The sequence below is a fragment of the Ustilago hordei genome, assembly GCF_900519145.1.
Source record: "Ustilago hordei strain Uho2 genome assembly, contig: UHO2_contig_15, whole genome shotgun sequence".
Classification (NCBI taxonomy): Eukaryota; Fungi; Basidiomycota; class Ustilaginomycetes; order Ustilaginales; family Ustilaginaceae; genus Ustilago; species Ustilago hordei.
The window spans coordinates 242212-268059 of record NW_024545281.1 but is presented as its reverse complement, the minus strand read 5'-3'; the positions used below and the strand labels follow the sequence as shown (position 1 = coordinate 268059).

The 25848-nt window shown below is 53.6% G+C and overlaps 8 protein-coding genes across 8 annotated transcripts; 2 read left to right on the top strand and 6 right to left on the bottom strand.

Annotated features, from left to right (window-relative positions):
- Nucleotides 1–103: 103 nt before the first annotated feature.
- Nucleotides 104–1456, bottom strand: UHO2_05759 (uncharacterized protein; the record flags this gene model as incomplete). Its single annotated transcript, XM_041558658.1, has 1 exon — nucleotides 104–1456. One exon carries the CDS (start codon nucleotides 1454–1456, stop codon nucleotides 104–106), a length of 1353 nt encoding a protein of 450 aa, XP_041414592.1.
- Nucleotides 1457–2608: 1152 nt separating this feature from the next.
- On the bottom strand, nucleotides 2609–5632 carry UHO2_05758 (uncharacterized protein; the record flags this gene model as incomplete). The annotated part of the gene is made up of 1 exon (XM_041558657.1): nucleotides 2609–5632. One exon carries the CDS (start codon nucleotides 5630–5632, stop codon nucleotides 2609–2611), a length of 3024 nt encoding a protein of 1007 aa, XP_041414591.1.
- Nucleotides 5633–6057: 425 nt separating this feature from the next.
- UHO2_05757 (uncharacterized protein) lies at nucleotides 6058–6968 on the bottom strand (the record flags this gene model as incomplete). Its single annotated transcript, XM_041558656.1, has 2 exons — nucleotides 6058–6369; nucleotides 6459–6968. The coding sequence occupies 2 exons, from the start codon at nucleotides 6966–6968 to the stop codon at nucleotides 6058–6060; spliced, it is 822 nt and encodes a 273-aa protein (XP_041414590.1).
- Nucleotides 6969–8171: 1203 nt separating this feature from the next.
- Nucleotides 8172–9539, bottom strand: UHO2_05756 (uncharacterized protein; the record flags this gene model as incomplete). The annotated part of the gene is made up of 1 exon (XM_041558655.1): nucleotides 8172–9539. The coding sequence occupies one exon, from the start codon at nucleotides 9537–9539 to the stop codon at nucleotides 8172–8174; it is 1368 nt and encodes a 455-aa protein (XP_041414589.1).
- Nucleotides 9540–11040: 1501 nt separating this feature from the next.
- Nucleotides 11041–14700, top strand: UHO2_05755 (uncharacterized protein; the record flags this gene model as incomplete). Its single annotated transcript, XM_041558654.1, has 1 exon — nucleotides 11041–14700. One exon carries the CDS (start codon nucleotides 11041–11043, stop codon nucleotides 14698–14700), a length of 3660 nt encoding a protein of 1219 aa, XP_041414588.1.
- A 1541-nt stretch (nucleotides 14701–16241) lies between these two features.
- UHO2_05754 (uncharacterized protein) lies at nucleotides 16242–18947 on the top strand (the record flags this gene model as incomplete). The annotated part of the gene is made up of 1 exon (XM_041558653.1): nucleotides 16242–18947. The coding sequence occupies one exon, from the start codon at nucleotides 16242–16244 to the stop codon at nucleotides 18945–18947; it is 2706 nt and encodes a 901-aa protein (XP_041414587.1).
- A 1181-nt stretch (nucleotides 18948–20128) lies between these two features.
- On the bottom strand, nucleotides 20129–22839 carry UHO2_05753 (uncharacterized protein; the record flags this gene model as incomplete). Its single annotated transcript, XM_041558652.1, has 2 exons — nucleotides 20129–22394; nucleotides 22574–22839. 2 exons carry the CDS (start codon nucleotides 22837–22839, stop codon nucleotides 20129–20131), a joined length of 2532 nt encoding a protein of 843 aa, XP_041414586.1.
- Nucleotides 22840–24349: 1510 nt separating this feature from the next.
- UHO2_05752 (uncharacterized protein) lies at nucleotides 24350–25767 on the bottom strand (the record flags this gene model as incomplete). Its single annotated transcript, XM_041558651.1, has 2 exons — nucleotides 24350–25260; nucleotides 25362–25767. 2 exons carry the CDS (start codon nucleotides 25765–25767, stop codon nucleotides 24350–24352), a joined length of 1317 nt encoding a protein of 438 aa, XP_041414585.1.
- Nucleotides 25768–25848: the final 81 nt, after the last annotated feature.

Here is a 25848-nt window from a genome sequence, read left to right as displayed (position 1 = left end):
CTCCAGAGATGTTGTTGAGAAAGAGCCTACACAAGGCTCAGAGTTGTTCCAATTGAGAAGAGAGATTGAAAGAGGAGCGCTGTTCAAGATCTTCCACTTGCATTTAGCCGAACCCGCCATCCTTCCCGACACCTAAATTGCACAACTGTGTACTATTCGACAATAGCACCTTAAAGTCGTACTCCAGATCCGCAAACGGAGTGAGAACTCTTTCCCCATTCCCACCTGCACCCATTCCCTGAACCATTCCTACACCATTGCTATGTTCTTCCAACCGAGCACTCCCCTTGCTATCAGCAAACCAGACAGGAGCAAAGACAGAGGCTTTTGTTGGTGGCAGGCTCATCTGGAGCTTTTGTTGAGGTGGCATTGCTTGTTGAAAGTTGGTATTGCCCTGAGTTAACGGTTGAGGAGTGGGCTGGACTAGCTGCTGTCCTGAAGGGGGCCATTCCGTTGCAGGACTAAGAGTGGAAGGCAGACCTGAAGGATATTTCGTCGTCCTTTGCTGCTGCAGTGTTGCTGGATCTGGTGCTAGCAAGGATAGTTGACGTCCATAAGCGTTTGGATTCCAGTTAGGGGGAGCAGACCCATTTGGCGTGGCAGCGGGACTCTGCTGTTGCTGCACCATCATCGACTGCGGCGAAGCCCGAGCGAAAACCATGCCTCCAAGCCGTGATGGCGCCTGCACCGGCTGTGATGGCCGTCTCATCAACGGGACGTTCCCCATCTGCTGCTGTTGCAGCGGCGGCACAACTCTCCCCATCTCACCCATTGGGCTTTCCTTCCTCTTCAACCTCGCCCCCTGCATTCCATCCGCCAGCCCTTTAGGCGGCTGCAACCCGTGCAACTGAGCCAACCGCAACTGCGCCTCCCCCTGAGCAGTCTGTAATCTGTTCACTTTCTTTCCTACCTCCCGCCTCTCCTCCTCGCTCAACCCATCAATCCCCTTGCCGCCGAGAGACATCATATCCATACACTGTGGAATCATCACTGGACTCGCTGGTCTAGTCAAACGCAACTTCCGTGACGCTTCCAGATCCAATTGTGGTAATGCTGCAGCTGCTAAACTCTTGCTTCTCCCATCTTGCCCTGCAGCTGAAACAGCAGAAGCACTCGACTGAGCTGTGACAGGAGCAGGGGTTGAGCGAGAAGTGAAGAAATCCCAAAATACAAGCCACCATTCAAACAGCAAACTCTGCGGTGCATCGATAGGTCCTGGTCCGGTTGGGTCGAGACCGGCTTCGACGTGCAAAAGGTTGGCTGCTTGGTTGTAGTCACGTTTGCGAAGGTAGTCGCAGAGGTAGTTGTGGAGCATTTCGTCTCCTGGCCATGCTGTGTCCATGGTGGTTGGTGGTGGTGGTGGTAAGGACGCGGGGTTGAAGGAGGATGGTTGTGGTTGCAAGTGCTGCTGGAACTGCTGATGGTGGTGGTGGGTCGGGGGAGGATGGAAGTTCATGCTGGGTAACATTGCCAACAATCTCCAAGCGAGTCCAGGGTATCACATAGAGAGAGAGAATTGAAGTGGAATGGGGTACATTTGTGGCGTGGTTTATTGGGTATCTTTCCAGCACAGCGAGGTTAGTCTGAATCAAAGGGAAGGATGGAGTTGCTGAGGACAGTCTTGCGTGTATGCTGTCTTGGTCGTCAATACCGGTTCTTTGGTGGCCAAGGTGAAGCGGCGGAACAACCGTGAGCTCGAAGTTCACGGCTGTGAAGCGCTTTCCAGAGTCCTTTCGAAAGTCAATGGAGGACTGAAGCTTCGCAAGTTCACCAGCGTCTCAGCTGGGATGACTTTGATTCCCAAATCGCCTTGGAGCTGTTCTTGTCGTCGTCGTTCTTGCTTCGACTTGAGATGGCAACGTGCTCGTAGCCGCAAGAATGGATATAATGCGCATGAAGGTGCTTCCACTCGTCGTCGTGTTCGTTCGAAAGAGTTCCGATCCGTCTTATCGAGCTCAACAACTAAGCAAGCTCCCTTCGCAATTTGCTTCCACACCGGAGTGTTCGCAACGAGGGAGCGAGTAGTCGGAGTTTGTAAGAAGTGTATTGGAGCTCAGCCACACACGATTGGCTTCTTCTTCCTTTCGTGAGAAGAGAGAGTTTTCTCGGAATCCTCGCCGGTTTTTTTTGTTTTTGGGATTGATAGCGGGAAGCATTGGACCATATCTTTCAAGAAAGTGCTTCTGGCTTCCCTAAGGATTCGCTGCTCTTCTTGTCTGTCAACTGAGCATTTGTTCGAGCGGTATCAAGCTTCGGACGGCGAGACGATGATGATAAGCTGTCAAACGCCAAGTCGAAACACGCGCGTCGAATCCATCACCATTTCGCTAGTTATCGCACCCAAATCGAGCTCGGACACGGGGCTATTTTACCACAGCAATGCAACAGCAACCAACCTTGAGCCAAGAAGAAAGGGAGAGGCTCTCTGTGGCCGAATGAGGGGAGAGGGTGGCGCTGAGGATTCAGGACTGTCTTTCGCATAACATATGCTTTCGCCATAAAAGAAACACAACCTGGACATGTGCTCAAATTGGATCGGGATTCTCACTCACTCACTCACATATACACACAGCATCATCGAAGTCCACCATCGCATTGAGTGTGAAGATCACTGCATCTCCAACAACCTGTCGATGGCAGTCTCCACGTTGCCTTCACAACCATGCAACACCATCCCTATCACACCCTCATCCATGGTCGGGAAGATGGATTTGAGCGTCTCGAGGCTAGCAGAGTTCTGAGCTGCTTCTACTACTCCGAATGTCGCCTGATCCATTAGCGATCGTTGGATAGCTTGTTCCGTCTGCGCATTCTCGTATGCAATCTCATCGCGCCTACCCGCTTGCAGTTGCTCTTCTCCAGCAGCGTTGGATCGACGGGACGGGGTGGAGTGCAGACCGAAGTCTTGCTGCATTTGCGCATGACGTCGCTGTTGTTCTGCTTCTGCCGCGTTCCGTGGTGCTCGAGTCTCGAAGTCGGATTCTTGGTCATCATAGTAATCTGCATCACGCGGACCAGAAGCTGAGTGTGCAGAGGTAGCCATGAGGTTGCGTCGTCCGGCAGACTCGTCGTCGTACATGGTCTCGTCGATCGAGTAGCCTCGTTGGGGCATGTTCGGCCGGAGCAGGTGCTGGGGGCCATTGGGAGCACCTCCTGAGGGATAGGCGTGGAAACCATCCTGCAAAAGATCGCTGGTGGAGGGCGTCTGTGGCTCATCATCGAGGAGCATACCTCTTGGTCGTTGTCCTTGCCCTTGCTGCCCAGGATAGCCTGCTGTACGAGCTCGTTCTTGCGCTGCATTGTCGGAGGAGGTGTCAAGAGAGCCGAAAAGTCCACCAAAAAGTTTGGATCTTGACGTGGAAGCTGTCATGCCAGATGATGCAGGTGCTGAGTTGGGAGCGGGTGAATTTGGACGCTCCGTCGACATTCCACTATCGTTATTGCTGCTGCTAGGCGTGCGAATGCCTTCGATACCTTCGTTGATGAGTCTGCCCAACGCTCCCATGGGACGACTTAGACCGGTGCGCGCTGCCTCGCCCGTGCGCAGGAAGAAGGCACGCGTGTCATCGGCAAGCGTCGCTGCGATAGGCGTGAAGGGAAGTGCTTTGGCTGCCTCCTCACCCGGTGCAGATGGTGCTGAAACACTTTGTCCGCTGACACTGCGCTGATGCTCTGCATTGCCGCCGAATGGAGACGAAGAAGCCCTAGGCGGTGGTGTGGTGGGTGGTGCAAGCGAGCTCCCTCGTGCCGCTCCCGATGCTGCCGCCACTGAGGGCTCCATGTGCGAAACAGCCTCCTCCACCTTGTTCTCAAACTCCTCTTGGGTAATATTGCTGAGCGAAGTATAGTCCATCGTCTCGATAAACGTAATAGCACCCATCAAACTCGACAGATAATAGCCTGACTCGCTCGACAGCCGATCTGGGTTCCTGAATCTGCTGATGTACTCAACGTTGGAGATGAGATGTTCCGGGTTCGCCTTGAGCACCACAAAGATCAACACTGGAATGAAGGTATCCGCATTCTCCTGCGTCGAGAGATGTCGGATCATGCCAAAAATGACCTTGCAGCAGTTGAGAATGCAAATCAGCTTATCGCGTGGTGCCTTGTAGTGGTTGATCTTGAGCAACTCTTGAATGGAGAATTCGATGAAGCCTCGCGAATGATCGCCTACGGGCACATCGAGATGCTCCTCGCTCAACCAGCCGAAGAGAAGAATGCGCTGTCGAAGTACCCGATCTCGCTCCAAATCATCGGTCTGCACTGCCCACCGCCCTTCGTTCTGGAGGGCGGGTGTGAAAGTGTACGGATAGAGTCGGTTCATGATAAGCTTCTCCATCGCCTCCTTTGCATTCTCGAAATCGGCATCACTTTGGTTCTTCCATATATCGCATTCCCTCATGCGCGCGGCGATAAAGTCGAGGAAGTCAAAGATGAGCTTGATCTGGTCCTGAGTGCGGTAAGGCTTCTTAGCAAAGCCTTTGATGAAGCTGCGGACGTATTCGCCGACGGGCTGCGCACTTCGATGCTTCATCTGCTCGAGGAATCGGTTAAAGTCAAATGGCAACTCTTCGCTCGCATGTGTGGAAGGAGGCGGGCCTTTGCCAATCTGAATACCACCACCACTGCGCGAAGCACTCTTCTCGTTGTTTGCATCCTTTTCGCCTCTGCTCTTTGCCGCTGCGGGGGGAGAGCTGGTTGAAGGCTGAGTAGCTTCAGATGCAGCGGCCTCATCGCTAGCCTTGAGTGCTTGCTTCTCTGGGTCAGAAGAGCTCTGACTGGCCTGTAGGGTGTCGTTAGGGAGCTCGGAGGGAGTAGCGACCCGCTTGGGAGTATCCATGGAAGAGCGTAGCGCTGGTGAGTCTCGACCAAAGGCATGAGCAATAGCGGCGACGCTTTCGGGATCGGCAAGCGCTTCTCGATCCGCCCGTCCAAGCTTTTGCGCAGCAGATGTAGAAGGCTGCATCGTCGATGCTGCGCTCCCTTCGGCGTGGGACTCGCCTTTGGTGTCTGTAGACTCTGCGGTGGTCGACGTGAGAGGTGCGGATGCAAATGCGGATGGCTCGAAAAATGACGGGTCCTGAGCTGATGTCTCTGTATTGGTGGTAGATGGTTGCGGCGCAAGATCCGTATCCTTGACATGATCTTGCTGTTTGAACTCTGACGCAGTAAGTGCTTCTGTAGTCAATTTGCTTGTCAAAGTCTCTTGCTGAACGCTGTTTCCGAGGTGGGTCGGTGCCTGCACTTCCTTGCTATCGGCAGAAGCCAACTCTTTGCTCTGACTCTCTTCCCAATCAAGCTTCTCCGAGCGGCCTTGCGGCGCGGAATTCTCTGTGGCCTCGTCGTCATCTGCTGGATGTGCTGCTTTGGACTGCATGGTGGAGGCTTTGGCCTCTTCGCTGGCCGAGTGTTGCGGCTCGATCTCGAGCTTGCCGAGGTCATGGGCGAGGGCCTCGGACGATGTCGCCTCTGTCTCCTCCCTTTGGTGGTGTTTCGCCGCAAAGGAGTCTACTTTAGGGCCGTCCTGATCTGCTGTGGCTTCTGCGACCGGTGTAGCGGACTGGTTGATGGTGCTGTCGACAGCCTCGTCCTTGGCCGAAGCAGCGGCGTTGTTGTCGCTCGTTGACGCCATGATGGACGATCGCTCTTGCGCTGGTGACGCGATGCAATCTGACTCTTGGAGTGAAGAGCAGTCAAGTGGTGGTGTGTGGTAGGATGGCTCTCAAAAAGTTGATTTGGTCCGAGACAAGTCTTGGAAGCGAAGGAAGTGTTGGTCAAAAACGCACCGCTGAGCTGCGTGTCTGCGCATTTGTCAAGATGCACGTCCCACGCGCTTGCGCTTGCCTTTGCCTGTGGCTACTAGCTGTCTAGCAAGTCTATTTGTCTTGAGCGCAGGACCATAACACAACAATTCAAGTCAAGAATCGCAGTCTCAAGGTAGCATGCAACTTTCACAATCAATCACTCACATGCGAGCAGAGGCAGTCAGGCAGACAGCAAAAGTTGTATGGTTTCATGAGAGGCGTTAATGACATTGGCATGGTGAGGAGGAGCAGTCTATACACAGCAAGCGCCGTTATGGTAACCGTGGTCTGGCAAAGCCACAAGGTGCTGCTTGAGATTCTTGCCGTCGTCCGAGTCACTCGAGACTCTGGCCGAGTCTGCACCCGAGCCAGGCTGGCAGCAGGGAGAAGCGTCGTTCTTGACTTGTGTTCCGACAAGACCACCTCCTGACATCGCATCGACATCGACGAGATGCGCAGAGCCAAGCGTATCCCATGTTGAGAAAAAGTGACCAAAGATGCCGCCAAGCACGATAGCGATGATGATGTAGCCGTTGAAGGTCATGGCGATCAACATGATCAAGTACTGCAAGAGCGGACCAAGAAGAGAAAAGATCATTGACGATCAGCATCAGATCGCAATCGGACACATGATGGAATAGAGATGCAACTTACAGCACCGGTAAACTGCACACCATACAGCAGCGAGCGCAAGAGCTGCTGCCACATCAGAGGTCGGAATCGCATCGAGTCGAGAGCAGCTTGACGGCATCCAGTTTTGCCAGCTGGGATTCCGAAGAAGATCGAGTCAAGCTGTTCAAGCTTGAGGTTCAAGGTTGTGCGGTCCTGTGAAGGTTCCGCTGCAGCGAGACGATTGGCCATCTCCGCCTTGAGGTGTTGTGTGCGACGTCTTGACTCTTGACGCTGGATGATGGCGCGTTCGAGGATCCACCGGTCAAACTCGCGGCTGTACCGTCGCACGGTCTCGATGAGGAAGACGACCAAGAAGACGCCGATGCAGGTGCCGGCAAACTGAGCTTCTGTTCGGATGTGCCATGAGGAGGTGAGAAGACAGGTGTTGATGGTTTGCCAGTTGCCGAGCATGTTCATGCTGCAGGCCGAGCCGCCCATGTCAGACATGCCGGACATGCTGGAGTGGTCGTTCGATGTCATGTTCATGTTCATGATGTCGACTTGGTTAGCTGGGATGATATTGTAAGTATGGTGATATGAAGATTGCGACGGTTGATGGCGAGAGCTTTTGTAATGCTACTAGGTGACGATGCTTGAGAAAGCGAGGTTGATGGCGATGCTGTGTCTCGGGCACTTTACAGAAAGCTGCGAGCGGTGTGGCTATGTTATCAGGATATGCACCGCGAGAAAGGGGCGTGAGGGCAGGATCTGTTCGCGAATGAAGCTCGCTTTGGTGTTGAAGGAGGAGCCTCTTGACAGCGGCGTCTAGGTCGCGGTTGATGAAATGGGCTGGGAAGAGTGCAAGGGGTCGTGCTTCAGATCGCAGCTCTAGTGGACTACAAAGATGGACGTAAAGAGGCTCGGACGTGGCTTTAAAGAGCAAGATGGTGGCGAGAAGGTGGCGAGATGGTGGCGAGAAGGTGGGTTGAAGAAGGAGAGAGAAAAGTCGAGGTGCGAATGCTTGATGTGAGGCTATAGAACAGCGCAAGGAGCTTTGAAGAGGTGGGGGGAAGCCGTCTTTGCAGCAGCAGGGGAGAGTGACAGGAACGCACCGAAAGCTCGGAGCCTTTCTCTCGCTTTTGCCATGCTCCCCTGCTACGCTCCTTTGCTACGCGGCCCTTTAAAGTGAGAAGAGAGCGTTGCTTGCGAATTCTTGCGCTCTGTTTCTAAACGAGCTTTGCTTTCGGAGCCTTTTTCTCTTTTTCTTTCTCACACGGCAGTCTGGTCGCTCTCTTGCGGACCGAGTCTAATCACTCGTTCAGCTTGAGGTCTCTCAAGGAAACGCTCCGAGAGCTCGTCGCTTGCTCGCTTCTCGTCGAGGCTACTTGCATCTGACGCAAATGCTGATGGATCAACATTTGCTGCCGAGATTGTCAGTCAAATGTGTAGTCGCCCCTTGTAATCAGCCAACTTGACATCCCGCAGCCACCTCACGGAAGTTGCTGCTGCTCTGAGGGTGCAGAGATCATGCCGAAGCATGGCCATGTGTGAAATCTGAATAGGGTGCTTATTGGTGCTATCGCTTACATTATGGTACAAAGCTACTATGATTGTGCGGGGAGCCGATGACATGGTTGCTGAATTTACATAGCGAGTATTGCTATTGGGCCGATTGCTGCTCAATCATTTGGACCAAATAAGCAGATTGAAAGAGACCGTGCTGCCTGGAGGTCGACTGGATCGCAATGACAAGACTCAGGCCTGCGCATGGCCACGCTGAGGCCTGATCGCCATAACGAGCGAGCTGTAGCTTCGTTGGTAATCGTGCATGTTTGGCGTCGAGGATCGAAGCTGAGGTTGGGAATGCATCAAGTCATATGGACCACGCGGCGGCTTGACTGAAAGTCGCTGAGGTCGAGCAGACAGCGCTGGGTTGGCGTCTTCTGCCTTTGCCAGCGCCGTGTTCGCAGGAGTGCTAACTGTTGGCACGGCAGCATCTTTGCCTTCAGTCTCATCCTTGCTCTGCATCTTGGACTTTTTGACGTTGCCAGCCGACTTCTTGCTTTGCGGACTTGCTCTCTTATTGTTGGTCTTGGCTGCTCCCGCTGCTGGTGCGGATGCTGGTGCGGATGCTGGTGCGGATGCTGGTGCGGATGCTGGTGCGGATGCTGGAGCTGACGTTGATGCTGTGGAAGCTGCTTCAGCCAGGGGCTTGGGAATGGGTGCTTTGCGGCCCTTAGGTGCCAGCTCCAGCATGGTCTCTATCCCTGCACGAAATTCGGAGTGCATCTCCTGAAGCGTCTTGTTCATTTGCTTCTGCCACGTCTCGGTAGACTGTTCGAGTGCCTCGATGCGGCTGAAGATGAGCTTTCTTTCATTGACTGCCTCGATCGCCTTCTCTGTCATCTGAACTTGAAGAGGCATCACCTGTGCCATGTTCTCGCTCATCTTGTTTTGCTCGCTCTCTGAAGCCTTGAGGCGAGTTGCTATGCCCGTGAGCTCGTCTTGCATCTGTTTCATGCGATTCTCCGAGACGAGCCAGAAGCAATGGATGCTCTCTTCGATCTTCTTGAGTGGTTCATGGTCCCTTTGCATTGACTGACGGACTTCCATCGTCCTCACAGGCTTGACACTGGGAGAAGGCATGGGAGTGAACGAGTTAGGAAAGCCAGGAGTGTACTCAAGATGAGCGGGCTGACATGGAGCGCTTGCAGGCTGCCAAATGTCGAGTATAGTTTCCGCTGCATTCGGAGTGGGCTCGCTGGTCGGCACAGTAGAGGGTAGCGTGGAGGAGGATGACTGCGATGAAACGGTCTGGCTCGGATAGTAGCTCGAGTAGCTCGAGTCGGAGCCACTGCTGAATGCCTCGGTGGAGCGATAGGAAGGTGGCAAGTGCCTCCACAAAGCTGCGATCGAGGTGTCCAAGGGAGTGGCGTTGTAGCTGCCACTGTCGCTTTCTTCTTGCTTGAGCTGGAGCGGATAGATGTCGAAGCTGGTGCTTCTTTCGGCTGGCGGAGCCTGTCTGATCGAAAGCAGCGCCAAGTTTGACTGCGGCGAAGAAGGCATGGCAGGCATCCGAGTAGCCGTCTGTTCAAAGTAGCTAGCCAAGTCCGAGAGATTCATGCTGTCGGTTTGGAAGCTCGCTTAAGATGCAATTGGCAGCAAGACAAGAGGCTCCTCGAGTGACGGTCGATGCGGATTGCATACATGGCGCTTTATGTATGTGCGTTTGCCGTTCGATCCGATCCTATTTGCCACTCTCACCGCCGCTAGGCCAATAGAGAGCGGAGGCGCAGAGGGGGTCGCTGGCCATCAACTGATTGACGAGACATTTGACAGGTCTGCGACGCAGTTTTTAAGTTGGGGAGGTTGAGAGCACAAGCGTGAGGCGATGGCAGAAAGACTTGTCGCCTAGCAGATCTCGCCCTACAGTAGACTCTCCACGCGACACATTTAGACCGAGGTGAATGGACCCTGACAGGCAAGCAACAACCGATGCTCAGCCGTTATGGCTGAGCCTAATTTTATCAGCAGTAGAAGGGTTAGGGGTTGGCTCGCAACCTTGACAAGGACGTTGCAAGCGTGACCTACAGATGGTTGCCCGCTGACAACGGCGGAACTGCGGAATGCTCTCGGTCGATGTTAAAGTTGAGTTTCGAGATTGATGTGAGCCTGACAGCTGCTTGGCGAGATGAGGTTGCCGTTTGGAGACAAGGAGGTCGGGTAGATGAAGTGGTAAGCGAGGCCTCATTGTCTTGGTAAGAAGAAGCTTTTATAAGCCTTTGGGAAATGCTTCTACCAGCCTTGCCCTCTGACTGGACCCTAGCATTATCCGCAAAGTCGAGCTCAAGAGCGCTTCTTCCAACAGCTTTGACCTCTCAAGCCACTCACTCGTCTTCGGACAAATCCGGAAGGATAGGAACAAGCCACTCGATTCCCACGGCTGGCGACAAACTGTGGCTGTGTGAGCTTGAGCTTAAGCTTACCATGTGAACTCATAGAGTGGTGTGATTTTGGAGAAGCTTTGGCCTCAAACCTAACAGAAGAAAGCGCAAAAAATAAGAATCCATCGCTTCGAACTTGTTGACCTGTGCTTAGTTGAAGTTTCGTGTGATTTATGATGATGGTAAGAGAGAGAGAGAGAGCGAGGAAAGAGAGAAGGAGTCTTTATATACAAAAGAAGAGCGGCAGAGAGCCGCATCGACTGCGGAGCATAACAAAGCATTTGTCTTGAGTAGGTTGTGACACATGTGGTCCGTGCTCAGATGCTCAAGCCTTTTACTCGGCCGTAAGCACTACCTTCACCATCTCTACGCTTTGTGTGGCTTTTACCTACTTCAACTTGCTTTTCCATTGATTTTGGTTGGTTTGACTTGGCTCCACTCCACCACCACCACCTACCTCCTCCTCCTCCTTCTCGACAAGCATTCAACACGACACTGGCTTCCTATTTCCCACACATCCTCCATCTCGCAGCGGTGTCGACCCTCGCATCGACCAGCGCCAAGACGAGCCCACTTTAGCAGCTTGCTCATTTCGTCGCTGGTCCGCAATGCAGCTTCATGGCAGACTCTTGACGTCGCTTCAACCTACATCAGTCTCTTCCGGTAAGCTTGCTGACAAGATGAGCGCTCCCACGACTCACCAACAGCAGCATAGCTCGCTCTCTGCAGCAAGCTTCCTCGCTTCCATTTCTGCCGAGTGCAGCACATCTTTCGCCTCGACAAACAACTCTACTGCCAACTCTGCCCCTTCACTACCAATTTCAGCCAAGGTCTCGCTCATCGATGCTCAGATCGAGGCACTTGAGTGTCGCATCGAACAGACTCTCGCATCACATGCCGACGAGCTCCGTCAAAGCGCTGCATCCACCCGCTCCGTCAATCACGACCTCAACCAGCTCTGGCGTTCCATCAATCAGACCAGCTCTCGTCTCGTCACTGTCGGTCCACAGCTGGCTCCAATAGCATCCGACTACCATGATGCACTTGCTCAGAGCTCAAAGCAGCGTCTTCTTATCTCGGTCTTGTCCGATCTACTAGCTGCAACCAAGCACCTCGAACGTCTTGAGAAACTGCAGCATCAGAATCATTTGTCCACATTGCCAGCCGAGTTGCCCAAAACAGCTGAGCTTCTGCAACCATTCCGCTCTCGGCCTGCCTTGCAAAGCATGCCTGCTGTCCTTGAGCTCATGGCACGTTTCGACCGACTCTCAAGCAAGAGCAGGCAAGTCGACAGCCAACCTCTATCTCGAAGCCTCCAAACTTCAATTCCCTCCACGGCCTCACAAGCTCAAACTCGAGCAAGTCTCGATAACAGCCGCGACCATCACAAAACCCCAGCAAGCACCACCACCACAACAGGCCCGACCCTTTCACCGGCTCTCAAAGTACTTGAGTCTGCTCGTGACTTGATCGTCTCACGCGGCTCGGAAGGAGGCTGGAAAGAAGTTCGCATTGAGCTCGATGCTCCTCCACCACCACCACCACCACCACCGCCACCTCCTCCTGCAGCTGCTCCTATCTCACAACCATCACTGCAACGAAGCGTCGACTCCAACAGATCATCGCTCGACATACGAGCTGAACGCATCCTTCGCGAGGACACGGCGCCAGGCTCGACCTCATTAACGCGCAATTCTTCCTCCTCCTCCGCCACAAATCCTCGCAATAGGCACAAACCCAAGCTTGGCGCTCGTGTCATTCGCCCACAGGACCAGCTCGGTAGTGGACCTTTCAACCCCGAGCAAGCCGCATTACAGGAAGATGGCTGGGATCTTGATGATCAAGACGATGGCGAGACTACGCAGCCAACAACGGCAGTATTACCTCCGCACTTGAACCAGCCGGTTCATCAAACTGCGGCATCGCTGGCACCCGCTAGTCACAACAGCTCGCCAAGCGGGTCTGTTGCCATGCAATGCAGTATGACTTCCAGCTCATCTCAACCAAGTGACTTTGCCGTCCAGGATGCCGAGTCTCAGGCAAGCGGTGCTCGATCGAGCAACAATGTGGATGCATGGGGCCTGGGCGAGGAAGAAGTTGAGCCCAAAGCCGACGGCTGGGGTCTGAACGACGATCTTCCACAGCAGCGCCCACCATCACCCAAGAGAACCAAGAGAGCCAGTGTTCTCATCAGACATGCTCCTACTCCGACAATCACTTCAGCTGCGACAGATGCTTGGCAGCTTGACGAACAAGTCGAATCGGAGCAGCCACCGGTCTCACAACAGAGGGAAGAAACATCTGCACAAGCGCCAGTTGAGCCTGTTATTCCTTCAGCGGCGTCAACAACCCCAATCGCGACTGGAGACGCTTGGGACTTAGAAGAGGATCCAGTTCCGGAGCCACTGCCACCATCCCCCAAGAAGCCAGAAGAACCGGGAGAGGCACCTGCCACGCACCCTGAAGTCCTCGCTGCGACAGCCACTGCAATCGCTGGAGAAGCTCAGAATCTGGAAGATGACAAAGTTCAGATTAAGGAGCCGCTTTCTTTGCACAATCAGGCGACACATACTGCGGCACCTGCGGAAGTCATTCCCCCAGCAGCTCAGCAAGCTAGTACAGCAGATCAGGACGGATGGGTCTTGCAAGAGGACACAGAGATCGATGTTGATGACGATCCATGGGCAGCGGCAGAACAATCCACCGAGCCTACACCAGCAGTACAAGCAGACACTCGCATCGCGCCGCCGCCGGCAGAGGCTAGCAAGGTAGAGCCTTCAGAAGCGCTGGCCGCGCCCTTCACGAGAGCAGTGCCGGCGGAAGCAATTCACCAGCCTGCGACGGCAGCACAGCAAACCGCGCCCGCCGAGGAAGCATCGCAGCCGTCACACAAAGCACAAGAATCGAGCAGCACAGCGCTCGCAACGACGTCAGCACCTCAGGCAACTTCTGCCTTTGTCGTCGATATGAAGGTAGAGGAGCCCAAAGAAGAGGCTTGGGACTTTGACGACAGCTCTAGCGCATCTGAAGCCGACAGGGCCGAGATTGCTGCCGTCACGCCTCTCCACAAAACAGAATCAGCTGCTTCGTCCGCTCAGCAGCCGAGCAAGGTCGAGTCGGCAGCAAGATCCATTCCCAAAGAGACTTTTGCTGCACCTACCACTCAAAAGCCAGAGTCGGTCGCAAGCCCGCCCTCGTCACCAGGAGGATGGGGTGAAGACTTTTCTGATTCTGAGTCGACAGGCCTCCCTGTTTCGGCTTCACGGTCAAGTCTTGCTGCATCTAGATCGCTCCAGCCTCAGTCGAAAGCAGCAGTAGCATCCAGTCACACAGAGGTCGCATCCGCGCCTGAGCCTGCGACAGTGCTCAAGGAGAGATGCACCATCAGCCAGCGCTCAATCGACCTCTTTCAGCTGGCAGAATCGACCATGACCTCTGTTATCTCCCTTCTCCAATCTGGCCATGCCGGAGCCGAAGAAGCCGAATCGCTCGGTGGAACCATGTTCAAGATGTTGGAACTGCACCGAGCCCTTATGCCCGTTGCTCATGGCCAAGTGCTCGGTGAGGTCCCCTCGCTCGCCATGCAGTTCTTCAACGATTGCGAATATCTTGCACAAAAACTCACTCGTCTCGTCTCTGACAGAGGCGATGCCATCGCTGCTGCTTGGCTCAGTCACGATGCAGACTCGGCGAAGAGATGGAAGACCAAAGATGTGGCCAAGTTGGAACAAGAAGCTGCACTCACGCGCGCGCTGGGTCAACGATGGTTCGAAGCGCAGATGACGGCCCAGTCCAAGATCTTACTCGATACTCTTATTGAAGCGGATGGATTTGCACGTACGTTTGACGACAATCGATTCGCCAGATGTGAAAGGTGTATCAAGCAGGTGGTGCAAACTCTGCAGCAGCTTGACAAGGCATGGCGACCGGTACTCGTCGCTTCTCGTTTCCACGCTGCGATCGGAAGACTGGTGGATTTGGTGTTCCAGAAGGTACTGCACGACCTGCTGGATCTGGAGGAGATCGGCGAAAGCGAATCCCAGAAGCTCGCTGCGCTAGTCAAGACGCTCGGCAGTCTAGAATCTCTGTTCACAATGTCCGACGGACAGAGCGGAGCACCGCTTTGGGTGCCTAGTTGGTTCAAGACGAGCTATCTGATTGAGATTCTGACTGGATCGTTGGTCGATATTGAGTTCTTGGCTTTCGAGGCTGGTGCGTTAGTGGATTACAGCAGGAAGGAGCTCACTGGATTGATCAAAGCCCTGTTTGCTGATACGCCGAACAGGAGCAAGTTGCTGAGGAGGATTGAAGGGGCTAGTGTTGATGTTCTTGCTCGTTGAAAAGCCATCTGAGCAATGCAAACCATTACGGCTTGGTCATGTCTGCATGTCGGTTTGACGAATGCGTTGAGCCAAGATGGTGCAGGAGTGATCGCAATGCAAGATGGTGAGGGGAAGCGACCTGCGCCTTGCGTCTGTTGCTGCAGGCAGACAGAAGCCTACCCTAGCTCGCACGCAACCTGGTTAGGACCGTGCGTCGAGTGGCACCCTCCTTCATAACCGTTGCCATGGCAACCTCCCACCGGAATACCTCATATTTCGGTGTCAACGCTAGAGAATAAGCTACATATGCTCCCACCAGCTTCGCCTCCCACCAGCTTCGCCTCCCACCAGCTTCGCCTCCCACCAGCTTCGCCTCCCACCAGCTTCGCCTTTATCTCAGTCACGTTGACACCCAGCTTAATTTCGGTCTCCCGGTTCCGAATACTTCCCCCGATCTAACATGTTGGACCCTGGAAATACCGACGACGTCGATGGAACTTTTTCTGTTCGCGCCTTCTCTTGGCAGAAATTGGCAGGGGCCTGGGAAAGCTGGAGATGGATACATCAATCCCTCATGGGCCCAGAGACGAGACTCGATCGTAAATGTCGCCAAGAGACTAGTGAGGATCGCTTCAGCCCGCTTTTCCTTTCATGTCTGTTGTCTTCCCACCTGGTGACCATTTGATTCCAGCAACCTCAGGTGCTGCCTAGAGCCAGATAGGCCGGGCGTAATCATGAAAAAGAGAGGCGGGTGGGGGCTCTTCAGCCTTATTTCTCTGTGCCTGTGGAGAACGCGAAAAAAACTCACATAAACATTTGTCTTGGCTCACCACACACAACCGTCTGCCGGTTCGCAACATGATGGGTTTCCGACAACGACGAGAAGACGACGCTGAGAAGAGGCCAAGAAGAGGCCAAGAAGAGGCCAAGAAGATGAGAAGCGAAGCGAGGCTGTCTTTCTGCACACAAATGCACAGCCGCCACCCGGTTTCTTAGCCGCCTGTCCTTTTGTGCTCACCATCGGCGTAGTTGGTGGCCTTGTGTCTTGGCTGCCTTGTATGACCCTTCCAATTTGATCTGAACTGGATTGAACCCTTACACAGCTATTACCGCAAGAGAAGGCTGCGAACGGCAATGGTACGATGGACGTCCCCCTTGCCCTTCAGCCCCTCATCTGATCACCTGATATACTCGTGACCGTTTGAGTTACCCTCCCCCTCCCCGTCCCCGTCCCCCTCTCTCTCCCCTTTTCTCGTCACCAACCCTCGCGCTTGCCCTAGATAACATACATCATTATATCCACCATCCTTCCTACGATCAACGGTTTGCTCGTATCTCCTCGTCCCAGAGCAGTACCCTAGAGCATCAGGCCCGACTCGAAGCTGACTGCCAGATCGATACCCGCCCAGCAGACAAGCTTCACACACACACACACACACACACACACACACACACACACACACACTCTCTCTCTCTCTCTCTCTCTCTCTCTCTCTCTCTCTCTGCTCGAATAGCAGCTCAGAGCTCAAGCAAGCCTCTTCGCCGGTTTCGTTGCAACGATGGTCGGACGTCGACCAAGCACCCCCTCTCGTGCTCGACTTCCCGAGTCATACGAGCTCCCCGCATCACCCCGTCAACCAGCCGTTCAGGAACCCCTCCTCAATGCAGACAACTCTTTCGCTACCACCGACCCCGACTCCACCTCCGGCTCCCTCTCACCTCTTCCCTCACAAGCACCTCGCTGGTCACGCTCCAACTCCCGCTACAGCAATCCCGACCCATCCCTAGACTCCAACCTCGATCCTAACATCTCCTCCTCCGCCCCCGCCTACAACTATGACCATTCCTACAACCATTACCGATCTTCCTCCCCGACCGCGCCCCAAGCCATCCAGGAACGGCCCTTCACTCCACCATTCGCCCGCTCGGCTTCCCGACCGACCTCGCTAGCCAGCTCTCACATGCTCAGTGTTCGATCGCAGAGCGACTATGATTCGATCTATCAGCTTTGGCGTCAGAGTGGAACACCTTCTTCCTTTAGGGACCTTGCTGGAGATGATGCTGCAAGTGGATACTATGACACGACGAGACCAAGTAGTGCTGTGGACTTGGAAAAGATCGAACAGTACCGTTCGGGTGCGTATGCTCCTAACTCCCCGCCATTGGCTCAACAACCTTTGCATAAGGGCGAGGTAGGGACGAAGGGGCCGAAGGATTACCGTGCTGTTGGACTAGCCAAGTATGGAAGGGGGAAAGACCAGCAGATGTCGACAAAGAACAAGTGGTTGATCGTTCTGGCTGTTTCAGCTGTGATTGCTATGCTTACTATTGCTATCGTCCTACCTATCACCCAGCTCTTGCTCAAGTCGGACAGTAGGAGTGCTAAAGCTGGGCAAGGCTCCGGCTCCTCTTCTGGCGGGTCTGATCAAGGCTCCAACTCAGCAAGTGGCAAACAGTTTCAAGTATGGGGCACAAATGGATCAACTATCGACCTAGGCAACGGCCGCAGCTTCACCTACATCAACCGCTTTGGTGGCAGATGGGCTTCTCAGCCGTTTGATAACTCTGCCCAAGCACAGAACTATACGCCGCCACTAGATCAAGAATTCGACTTTGCGCGCAATCGTATGCTTGGCGTTAACCTCGGCGGATGGCTCGTCACAGAACCTTTCATCGTTCCAGCTCTCTACGAGCTCTATGAAAACACTTCCAGCCCAGCAGTGGACGAGTTTACCCTTTCCCAAAAGTTTCTCCAGGAGGGAGGCCAGGATAACTTGCGCGCTAAGATGACGCAACACTACGATACCTTTATCACCGAAGAGGACTTCGCTCGGATTGCTGGTGCGGGTCTCAACTGGGTTCGACTACCGATTGGCTTCTGGGCCCTGGAGACGTATGCAAATGAGCCGTTTTTGGAGGGTGTAGCATGGAACTACGTCCTCAAAGCAATCCAGTGGGCGAGAAAGTACGGTCTGCGAATCAACCTCGACTTGCACGCAGTCCCCGGCTCACAGAACGCCTACAACCACTCCGGTCGAGTGGGCTTCATCAACTTCTTGCAGGGCTTGATGGGCAAAGCTAACGGCGAGCGAACAATCAACTATATTCGACAAATCACCCAGTTCATCTCCCAAGCCGAGATCCGTCCTGTAGTACCCATGTTCTCTGTCATCAACGAACCCTATGCCATCTCTATCGGCCAACCAGCCCTCCAATCCTGGTACTCCCAAATCTACACCACCATCCGAAACATCACAGGCACCGGCGCAGGTAAGGGACCCTATATCACCATTCACGATGGTTTCCTCCCCCTCTCCAACTGGCAAGCTTTCCTTTCTGGCGGAGACCGAATTGCATGGGATACCCACCCGTACATCTGTTTCGGTCAACAAAACAACGATCCTTGGGACACTCAGGTCATGAAACCCTGCAAGCAATTCACCCCACTCCTAGACAATGCACGATCGAACATGGGTGTAAGCATGGGCGGAGAAATGTCGCTCGCCATCAACGATTGTGGGTTGTTCCTAAATGGTGTAGGCGATGGATCTCGGTACGATGGAACATACTCCGGTCCTACTCCGGGTAATTTCCCGAGGATTGGTAGCTGTCAGCCGTTCGATGACTATGAGAACTATAGTGCCGAGATGAAGCAAGGTTTGCGAAGGTTTGCGTTGACAAGTATGGATTCTTTGCAAGATTTCTTCTTCTGGACTTGGCGGATTGGTAATTCGCTCCGCACAGGTAAACCGACTGCTCCCATGTGGAGTTACTCGCTCGGGCTGGAACAGGGTTGGATGCCAACCAACCCGCTGGGTGAGAGTCATGGCGCTTGCCAAGCCCAAGCTTCGCGCATTGGAACAAGTGTTGCCACCGCCACATGGGGTCGCGCTTTCCAGAGTTGGCAGACTGGTCGCGCAGGAAGCTACAACCCCGATACAGGAGCCAATCCCTGGCCACCGCAAAGCATCGTCAGTGCAAATCGTGCTGTTAACCAACTTGCCAGCTACACAGCGACTAAACCCATTACCCCACTCGCAACTCCAACCTTGACGAGGACGGCAACGTTGGCAGGTGAGCCAACAGCTCCACCAACACTCAGTGGATGGTTCAACGGAGACCAGAACTCGCCCTTTTATACGGCGATTGGCGGCTGTAGCTATCCAGAAGATCAGTATAACTTGGGTGCGTTCGACGCTAATGGTTGGCCTTGCAGCGGCGGTGGTGTTAAACAGAGGAGGGCGGAGCCCACTGCTCTGCCGTAGTTAAAGAAAAGGGACAATATAGTTTGTTACCATTGATTGGTTGTATTCTAGCTAGCTTGCTTGCTTGCTTGCTTGCTTGCTTGCTTGCTCGCTTGCTTTGTGTACTTGAATCTTTCGACCAGAAGATGTCTACAAATGTGCTATTAGTGTGTGCTGATGTTTGAGCCAAGATCGAATTGTGAGCCCCTATGTCGAAGCAGCGTAGCAACCACCCTGCTCGGTTGAACAACTTGCTTCGTTTTGGATGGAAACCATCATCCGCTGGAACTACAAACATGACCACTTGCACAACCAAGTATCGGCAAGAACAGACGACTAGACCAAGTCAAGTGTTCGACCAGGAGGGTTCTGGTCAATCGGCGCCAAAGGAGTGGCACACATACTTGACAGCTGTAGCAAAAATAAAATTTGGGCAGTTCCTCCAAGCGGCAACGAAAGAAGGTGTTCCACTGACCCCCCCACCCAATCCGGCTGAGGGAGTGGATGCTAGGGTGGCAATTGAACAAAGTCATTCGGTTAACGATGGGATCGGGAGGCTACTCGTTCTTGGTCTTCTGCTATCCATTACAAGACGCAATCGCCACCCCCCTTCCTTTTGGGAAGTTACGAAAGAAGAACTCCAAGCGGTGGAAAAAAAAGAAAGAAAGAAAAAAAAAAAAAAAAAAAATTAAAATCCAATGAACGACAAATGTTCTCTGCCTAACCTGCTGGATAAGCTCGGAAGCAAAGTGGTAGCGCTTACCCTCGACACTGACACCTCAACCAAGCCTATGCTGTCTTAATTGACGAACAAATCTCTGCTTAGCATGTCCCACAGAGTTTGCATACTTAATGATTCAGCCTGACAACGAGCAGGACTTGGTTGTACGCGATCTCTAATCGAATTGATCCTCGCTCCATTTCCGATCAAATCGATTTCTTCCCCCAATCCCTTCCATAATGGCTTACCTCAACTTGCATCATCACATTGGATCGTTTCCCTCAGCATAGAACTTACTCCAGCGGCAAGGTTCAGTCTGAGAATGAACCAAGAAAGAAAGATGCAAATATAAAATTGTGATACGGTTCGTGCAATGATAAACAACAAGAGCTTCGAAAATGCCTGAAGGATGATCGTTCGTACAACCAAACCAGCCGAACTTTAGGGATACAACATCTCAGAAGAGCTGGTATTCAGACCTCTAACCTTCTCTCCACGACCTTCCCTTATCTCCAGTCCCCAACAAGGCACCAATCAGATCCCTTGCAGTATTAACAATCTCTACGGCTCTTCCAATGATTCCTCCCTCATCCTCCTCGACGTAGTCATGTGCTAGTGGCACACGAGGTTCCGAATTATGCGGGGCGACCAAAGCTCCCGTAGCACTAGTGCGACGAGGTAAAGTGGGGCTAGAGGGACCTCCACCTCTAATATCTGCTCCTGAACCTGAGCCCGACCGACGCTTGCCACTGGCTCGTGCAAGGATAAAGGTAGGTGTGTTAAGTGGAGTGGGACCCACTTCCACTGGGCCATCCGGAGAGGTAAGACTAGCAGAGACTTTGGATGCTGGACGAGCGTTGCTGGGAATGCACTCGACATTTACACTCAACTCTGTAGCTGCTGCGTTAGGAGGTTGTGACTTGGCTCCGTGCTTTGATTCTTTCCTGTCGTCGGACCAATAGTTTCGTTCATCGCCGTACATGTATCGATCTCCGTCTCGATCTTGTGAAGAACGGTTGGATCCTTGATCGTCTTTAGCGTCAAGATGCGGGCTCGCAGGCAAGTGAGGACTCGCTAAACCGTAGGATCCTTGGCCATCTGAGTCGTAGTCGTTCAGGGACCGATTGGCGACCGAACGCGCCTTTCCTCCGTAGGTTGCTGAATCTCCAGCTCGAAGGCCATCATCTCCTGCATCTCGCGGGTCGTCCTTGCCTGTTCGAAAGGATTCGCTGCCACCGACGCTACTCCGTGCATTGCTCCGTGCAGTGCCCGGCGAGGCAGAGACAGAAGCAGGACTGGTAGACGAAGACGAAGACGAAGACGAAGACGAACACTTGTCATAGCTGCTGCCACCGTTGAGGGTCGAGTGTGTCGGCGAGTGAGCAGAGGAAGCTCCACTGTTGGTACGTCCTCTGCCTTGCCTGACGGCTTCTTGAACGCGTTCGTAACTGGCTGAGCTACCTAGCCTCTGCGATGGACGACCGCGTTCACGCGAGTCATCGCTGCTGTTGCGTGCCGGTTCATACGACTCTGCAAACGAAGACGACTCTGGCTGATGCGAGGATCGCAAGAGGTCATAGTCACCCTCAGCTTCTAGGCTTCGCGGCTGGTAGTCTTGGGTAGCATTCTGATGTACGATTCGATGCTTGAGGATGCCTCTTGGTGCAACACTGGCCTGCGATTGTTCCGGTGCTGCGGCTGCTAGATCTTGAGGCGACGTGGATGATGTGGATCCGTCAGTCCTGTCTGACTCGCTATGGTCAAAATAGCTTCCGTAGGTTCGGGAAGCGTCAGGACTGCTCGCAGCGTCGCCTGTGTTAAAAACCGGCCCATTCGAGTTAAGATGGTCGCCTGCGCCGTCGGTAAGATCTGGTCCGTCAAAGTAATCGAAATCACCGTTGAAGTCATCTTCCAAGTCCCACTGGACACCGCGTGCCGTGGGGTCGCCGTGTACGGGTGGAACGCCAGCTGGCGCGTATCCGTACTGAATAGGATATGTGGAGACAGTGCTGCCATTGTTGACACGCGTAGCAAGGAAGCCAGTCGGGTCGACCACAGCAGGTGAGGGTGAAGGGAAGATCTCGGAAGTCTTCAAACGGGTAGGAGCCAACTTGGCAATAGTGGCCTGGTGATCCAAGTGCTTTGATGAGGATGAAGCATGGGAAATGGCAGGCGACGTTCTTGGGCTTGACTTCATTGTAAGCACTTCCTCCTCCTCGCTGCTAGGATCGTCCTCTTCTTCAAACTCGTCCTCTTCGTAGTCATCGTAGTTGGGATATTGGTGATCCAATGCGATGCACTGCTCGACGCGGTGGTTGAAGCTGATGTGTCTCTTTTCGTCAGAAGCTGCGCTGTCGGTGCGCCCGATGCTGGGCGAATTCTTCTTTTGGGCTGATACGAGGGGCAAAGCGTTAGGAGAGCCGCCGGTACGCTTGGGAGCCTTAGCGACAAGGTTGGAATCGGACTTGACGGTAAAGAGAGGCTTGCGCTTCTGCTCTTCTGCTTTGCGGTCCTGCTCGGCCATGTGATCATCGATAGGGTTGGTTTCGAGCTCGATGTTGGGCGAGGCTGCACTTCCGGGTGTAGTGAGCATGTCGGATATGGTGCGGTGCTTGAGAATGGAGCGAACTCGGTGACCGTCATCCAAGTTCAAACGGTCTGCGGTTGTTGCGAGCTTGGGTGGAGGTACTGATTCGACGTGCTCGTGGAGAGGACCATAGAGCCATGTAACATCACTGTCTTTGAGCCTGTCATCAAGGAAGAGAAGTGCAAGTGAAAAGTGCAAGTGAAAAGTGCAAGTGAAAAGTGCAAGTGAGAAAAGCAAGAGTCAGTATCGAGTAGGCAGAGAGAATTCTGGGAATGCAAGGCGAAATGTGCAGCGGAAACAAGGCGGTTTTGGGCTGTAGCTGTGCAGGAGATGACTTACCAATTAAGAGTTTCTGGGCTGATGGTTTTGAGGTTACCGCGCTGCTTTGCCCATGTACGCCAACTTGCGTTTTCGAGCCTGACACCATTGGCGATCTGATTCTTTTGCTTTGTCATGGCCTTCCAACTGCTCCATACGTCTTCGTCGGTCCACTGATGACTGAGGTAGTCGACGCAGACGGTGGGCATCCTCGACTCGATCTGTGCATCGTCAGGAGCGGGAGCGTTGTTGGCAACGGTAGGGTAGGGCTGAGGTGTGGAGAGCATCTTGACTAGTGTTTATGTAGATCTGTGGGCAAGTAATTGGGAGAATGGATGGAGGATAGAGGCTTGAGAGGAGGAGATTAGAAGTGTCCAAGTTTGAGGAGCGTTTTAGTGAGTTGTCTCTGCAGCTCACACTTAGAGCTGGAGGCACATGGATACAGGGGCAATGCAAGTGCCAGAGTGGGCACAGTCGATGCGGCGCTTTGCACAGCAGAAGCCTTGGAGTCGATAGTGGATCCTAAAGGTTGCCACAAGTTTCGATCGTGAGCCAAAATATTCGAAAGGAACGAGTGCGAGACGCTGAGATCGAATACGGAACCAAGAGAGCCTTGCTACAGAGCAGAGATTGGCGGTATCCAAGAAGGCGATCGAGATCAAACAGCGTGGAGGAGGCACTGAAGGGTTACAGCTGCTTCGAGAGAGGATTGGTCGACGACGGTGGTGTTGGCCAGTGTTGGTGTCCGGATGGCAAGAGATCGCTGAGTCTGATGGGGACGATGACGACGGCGACAAAGATAGTCGAGCGATCCGTTGCAATGTCCAAGGTAGAGGTGTGTGTGTGTGTGTGAGAGAGAGAGAGAGAGAGGGAGAGAGAGAGAGAGAAGAAGAAGAAGGAAGGAAGGAGCGAGCTAAGTCAGTCTTGTTGAATTGAATCCAGTTCGAGAGTGCAGTGGCTGCCAAGCGATTGCCGCTTTGGCAGGGCGAGACGAGCGAGGGAGAGACGAGATAGGGAGAGAGCCGACAGGATTGTGCGCTGAGCTGCTTCGAAATTCTGTGATTCTAATTCAGGGTGGAAAGCGCTTAGACAGTGGACAGTAGTAAGGCAGTGGAGAGTAGTAAGACAGCAGTGTCGCCTGAGCAAAACAGCAGCAGCAGCAGCAGTAAGAGCAAGCCGCGACTGAACATCAAAAATTGCATTCCCAAGTCACCTTTTACCCACCGGCCAAAAGTAAGAGCGGTGAGCAGAAGAGCAGAAGAGCAGAAGAGCAGACGAGCAGACGAGCAGACTAGAATTCTGCCTCAAATTTCCAAAAATTCAGCAAATTACACAATCACGCACACACACATGTAAACATAAGCAGGTAAGTTAGCGATCAAGAAGCCCGCACTCTTCTTGTCTTGTCTGACCTTACAGTCGCAGTCGCAGTCGCAGTCGCAGTCGTAGTCAATCGATCTTGCCAACTGATCTGATCCGAGAGTCTATGCTTTATCACGCATTCGCAAGCCATGCTTGTTCTCGGCGTTCATTTTGATAGCTTCAGTTCTGCTCACTTTAGTCGAGACAGTTGACCAGCTCTTTGATACTCGCTTGCCCTTCAAGCTGAGGCCGTCCATCTGAATATGAGAATATCAACTCTGGTCTACTTGCTGTCACGCCGATCAAGTCGAAACCGTACATCATCGCGTAGACAACTTTTAATTTGATTTTTTGAATTTTTTTTTCTTTTTTTTTTTCTCTTTTTTTCTCTTTTTTTTCCCCCATCTACTTATCACTTGCGCCCTGAGCACCAACTTACCCGGCACCACCCTTCTTCCCAGGCCGAGCCTTCAACTTGGCTCGCAAGCTGTCGATCTCGAAATCGCGCTCGTAAAGCTTGATTGCCATCTCCCCGACCACTTCTTCGCATGCCCTCTTCATGTCTTTAACCGCTTCTTCGGCCTTTTCTATCGCCTTCTTAAGCCCGGATGCTTTGTTCCCCCGCTGTTTGGCGCGTTGAGTTGCGAGCGGGACGTCATCTTTGCTGCTGCTGGCTTGTGTTCTGCTCCGAGTAGACGTTCGCTTATCAGTGCTGCCATTCTGAGCAGTACCTGACTGCGGTTGCCGAGGATCAGTGACGTGATCCTCGGCCGCGGGAGAATCAGGACGAGGCCCACGGCTGGTCGCCATGAGTTCCTGCAGCCACCTTTCGCTCAGTGCTGGTGTCGCCTCTTTGGGCTTGTCTTGTTGTTTAGGCCTTTTGGCCGATGGAGCCCTAGGCTCGGGAGACTCGCGGGTGAGATCGATAGATTCGGTGATCTTGACCAAGCCGCCAGCTCGCTTTCGCCCTGCTTGGCTGCTTGTTGGAATGGTGCTGGCGCTGCCTGCGGGACTCGGTTGGCCACGATGAGAGGTGATCAAAGTGCAAGTGGAGCGCTCTCTCGGATGAATGTTGCCGGTGCAGGGCGGCTGAGAGTTGACGCTGGCAAACGGGCTGGCGCCTCGATCGAGTGCGCTGGTCGCTAATGGGCTCTTGGACGACTGACATTGTGAAGCTTGAGAAGAGGTAGATCGTTGCCGACTCTTGGAAGCCTGGCGTTGTGTAAGAGTTGTGGCCAGTGTTGACTGAGCGAGCTGCGTCGACCTCGCCGTGGTAGCATGCTCTGACATTAGAGGCTGCGTCTGCTCTTGGAGGCACTCGGCCTCGAGTCTTTCGTATTGCTCGGCTATATTACACCAAATAAAGAAAGCATTAACAAGTCAGTGAGGCCATCCTTGCCGCACCGCCCCCATCGCCACTGCGAACGGTTAAGGAGCAAGTACTTACGATTCCAACCAATGGGACTCTCCAACTCGTCGACCTCCTCGTTGGCACTATCCATCAACACATCTGCATCCTCTCTGTCGCTCATGTTTGCGCCCTGCGTCGTTTTCCTACTGTTCTTGGGCCTTTTGTACCTTGCCTTGGCTTGGTGAAGAGCGCCCGAAGACCTTAGCTTGAGCTTCGGTGGTGATCGATGGGGAGGTGGAAGAGGAGGCGGGATGCTGAGCGGTGACGGAGAAGCGAAAAAGGCGATGGGGGATGATGCGGGAGAGATAGCAAGGAGCAAGTCGGTCGCAGCTTGGATTTCAGCTTGTGCAGCTTGAGTCTCTGCTGCTTGAGCTGCTGCTTGCAGTTGAGCTTCGATGTTGGCTTCCGCTTCGATCAGGTCGTCCAGGTTGGCCGCACTCATTGCCGAGTGAGCAACGGAGCCGAAGACTGCGGCCAAGAGAGAGAGACCGGGGATGCGTTCGGACAAGTTGTGGGTGGGATC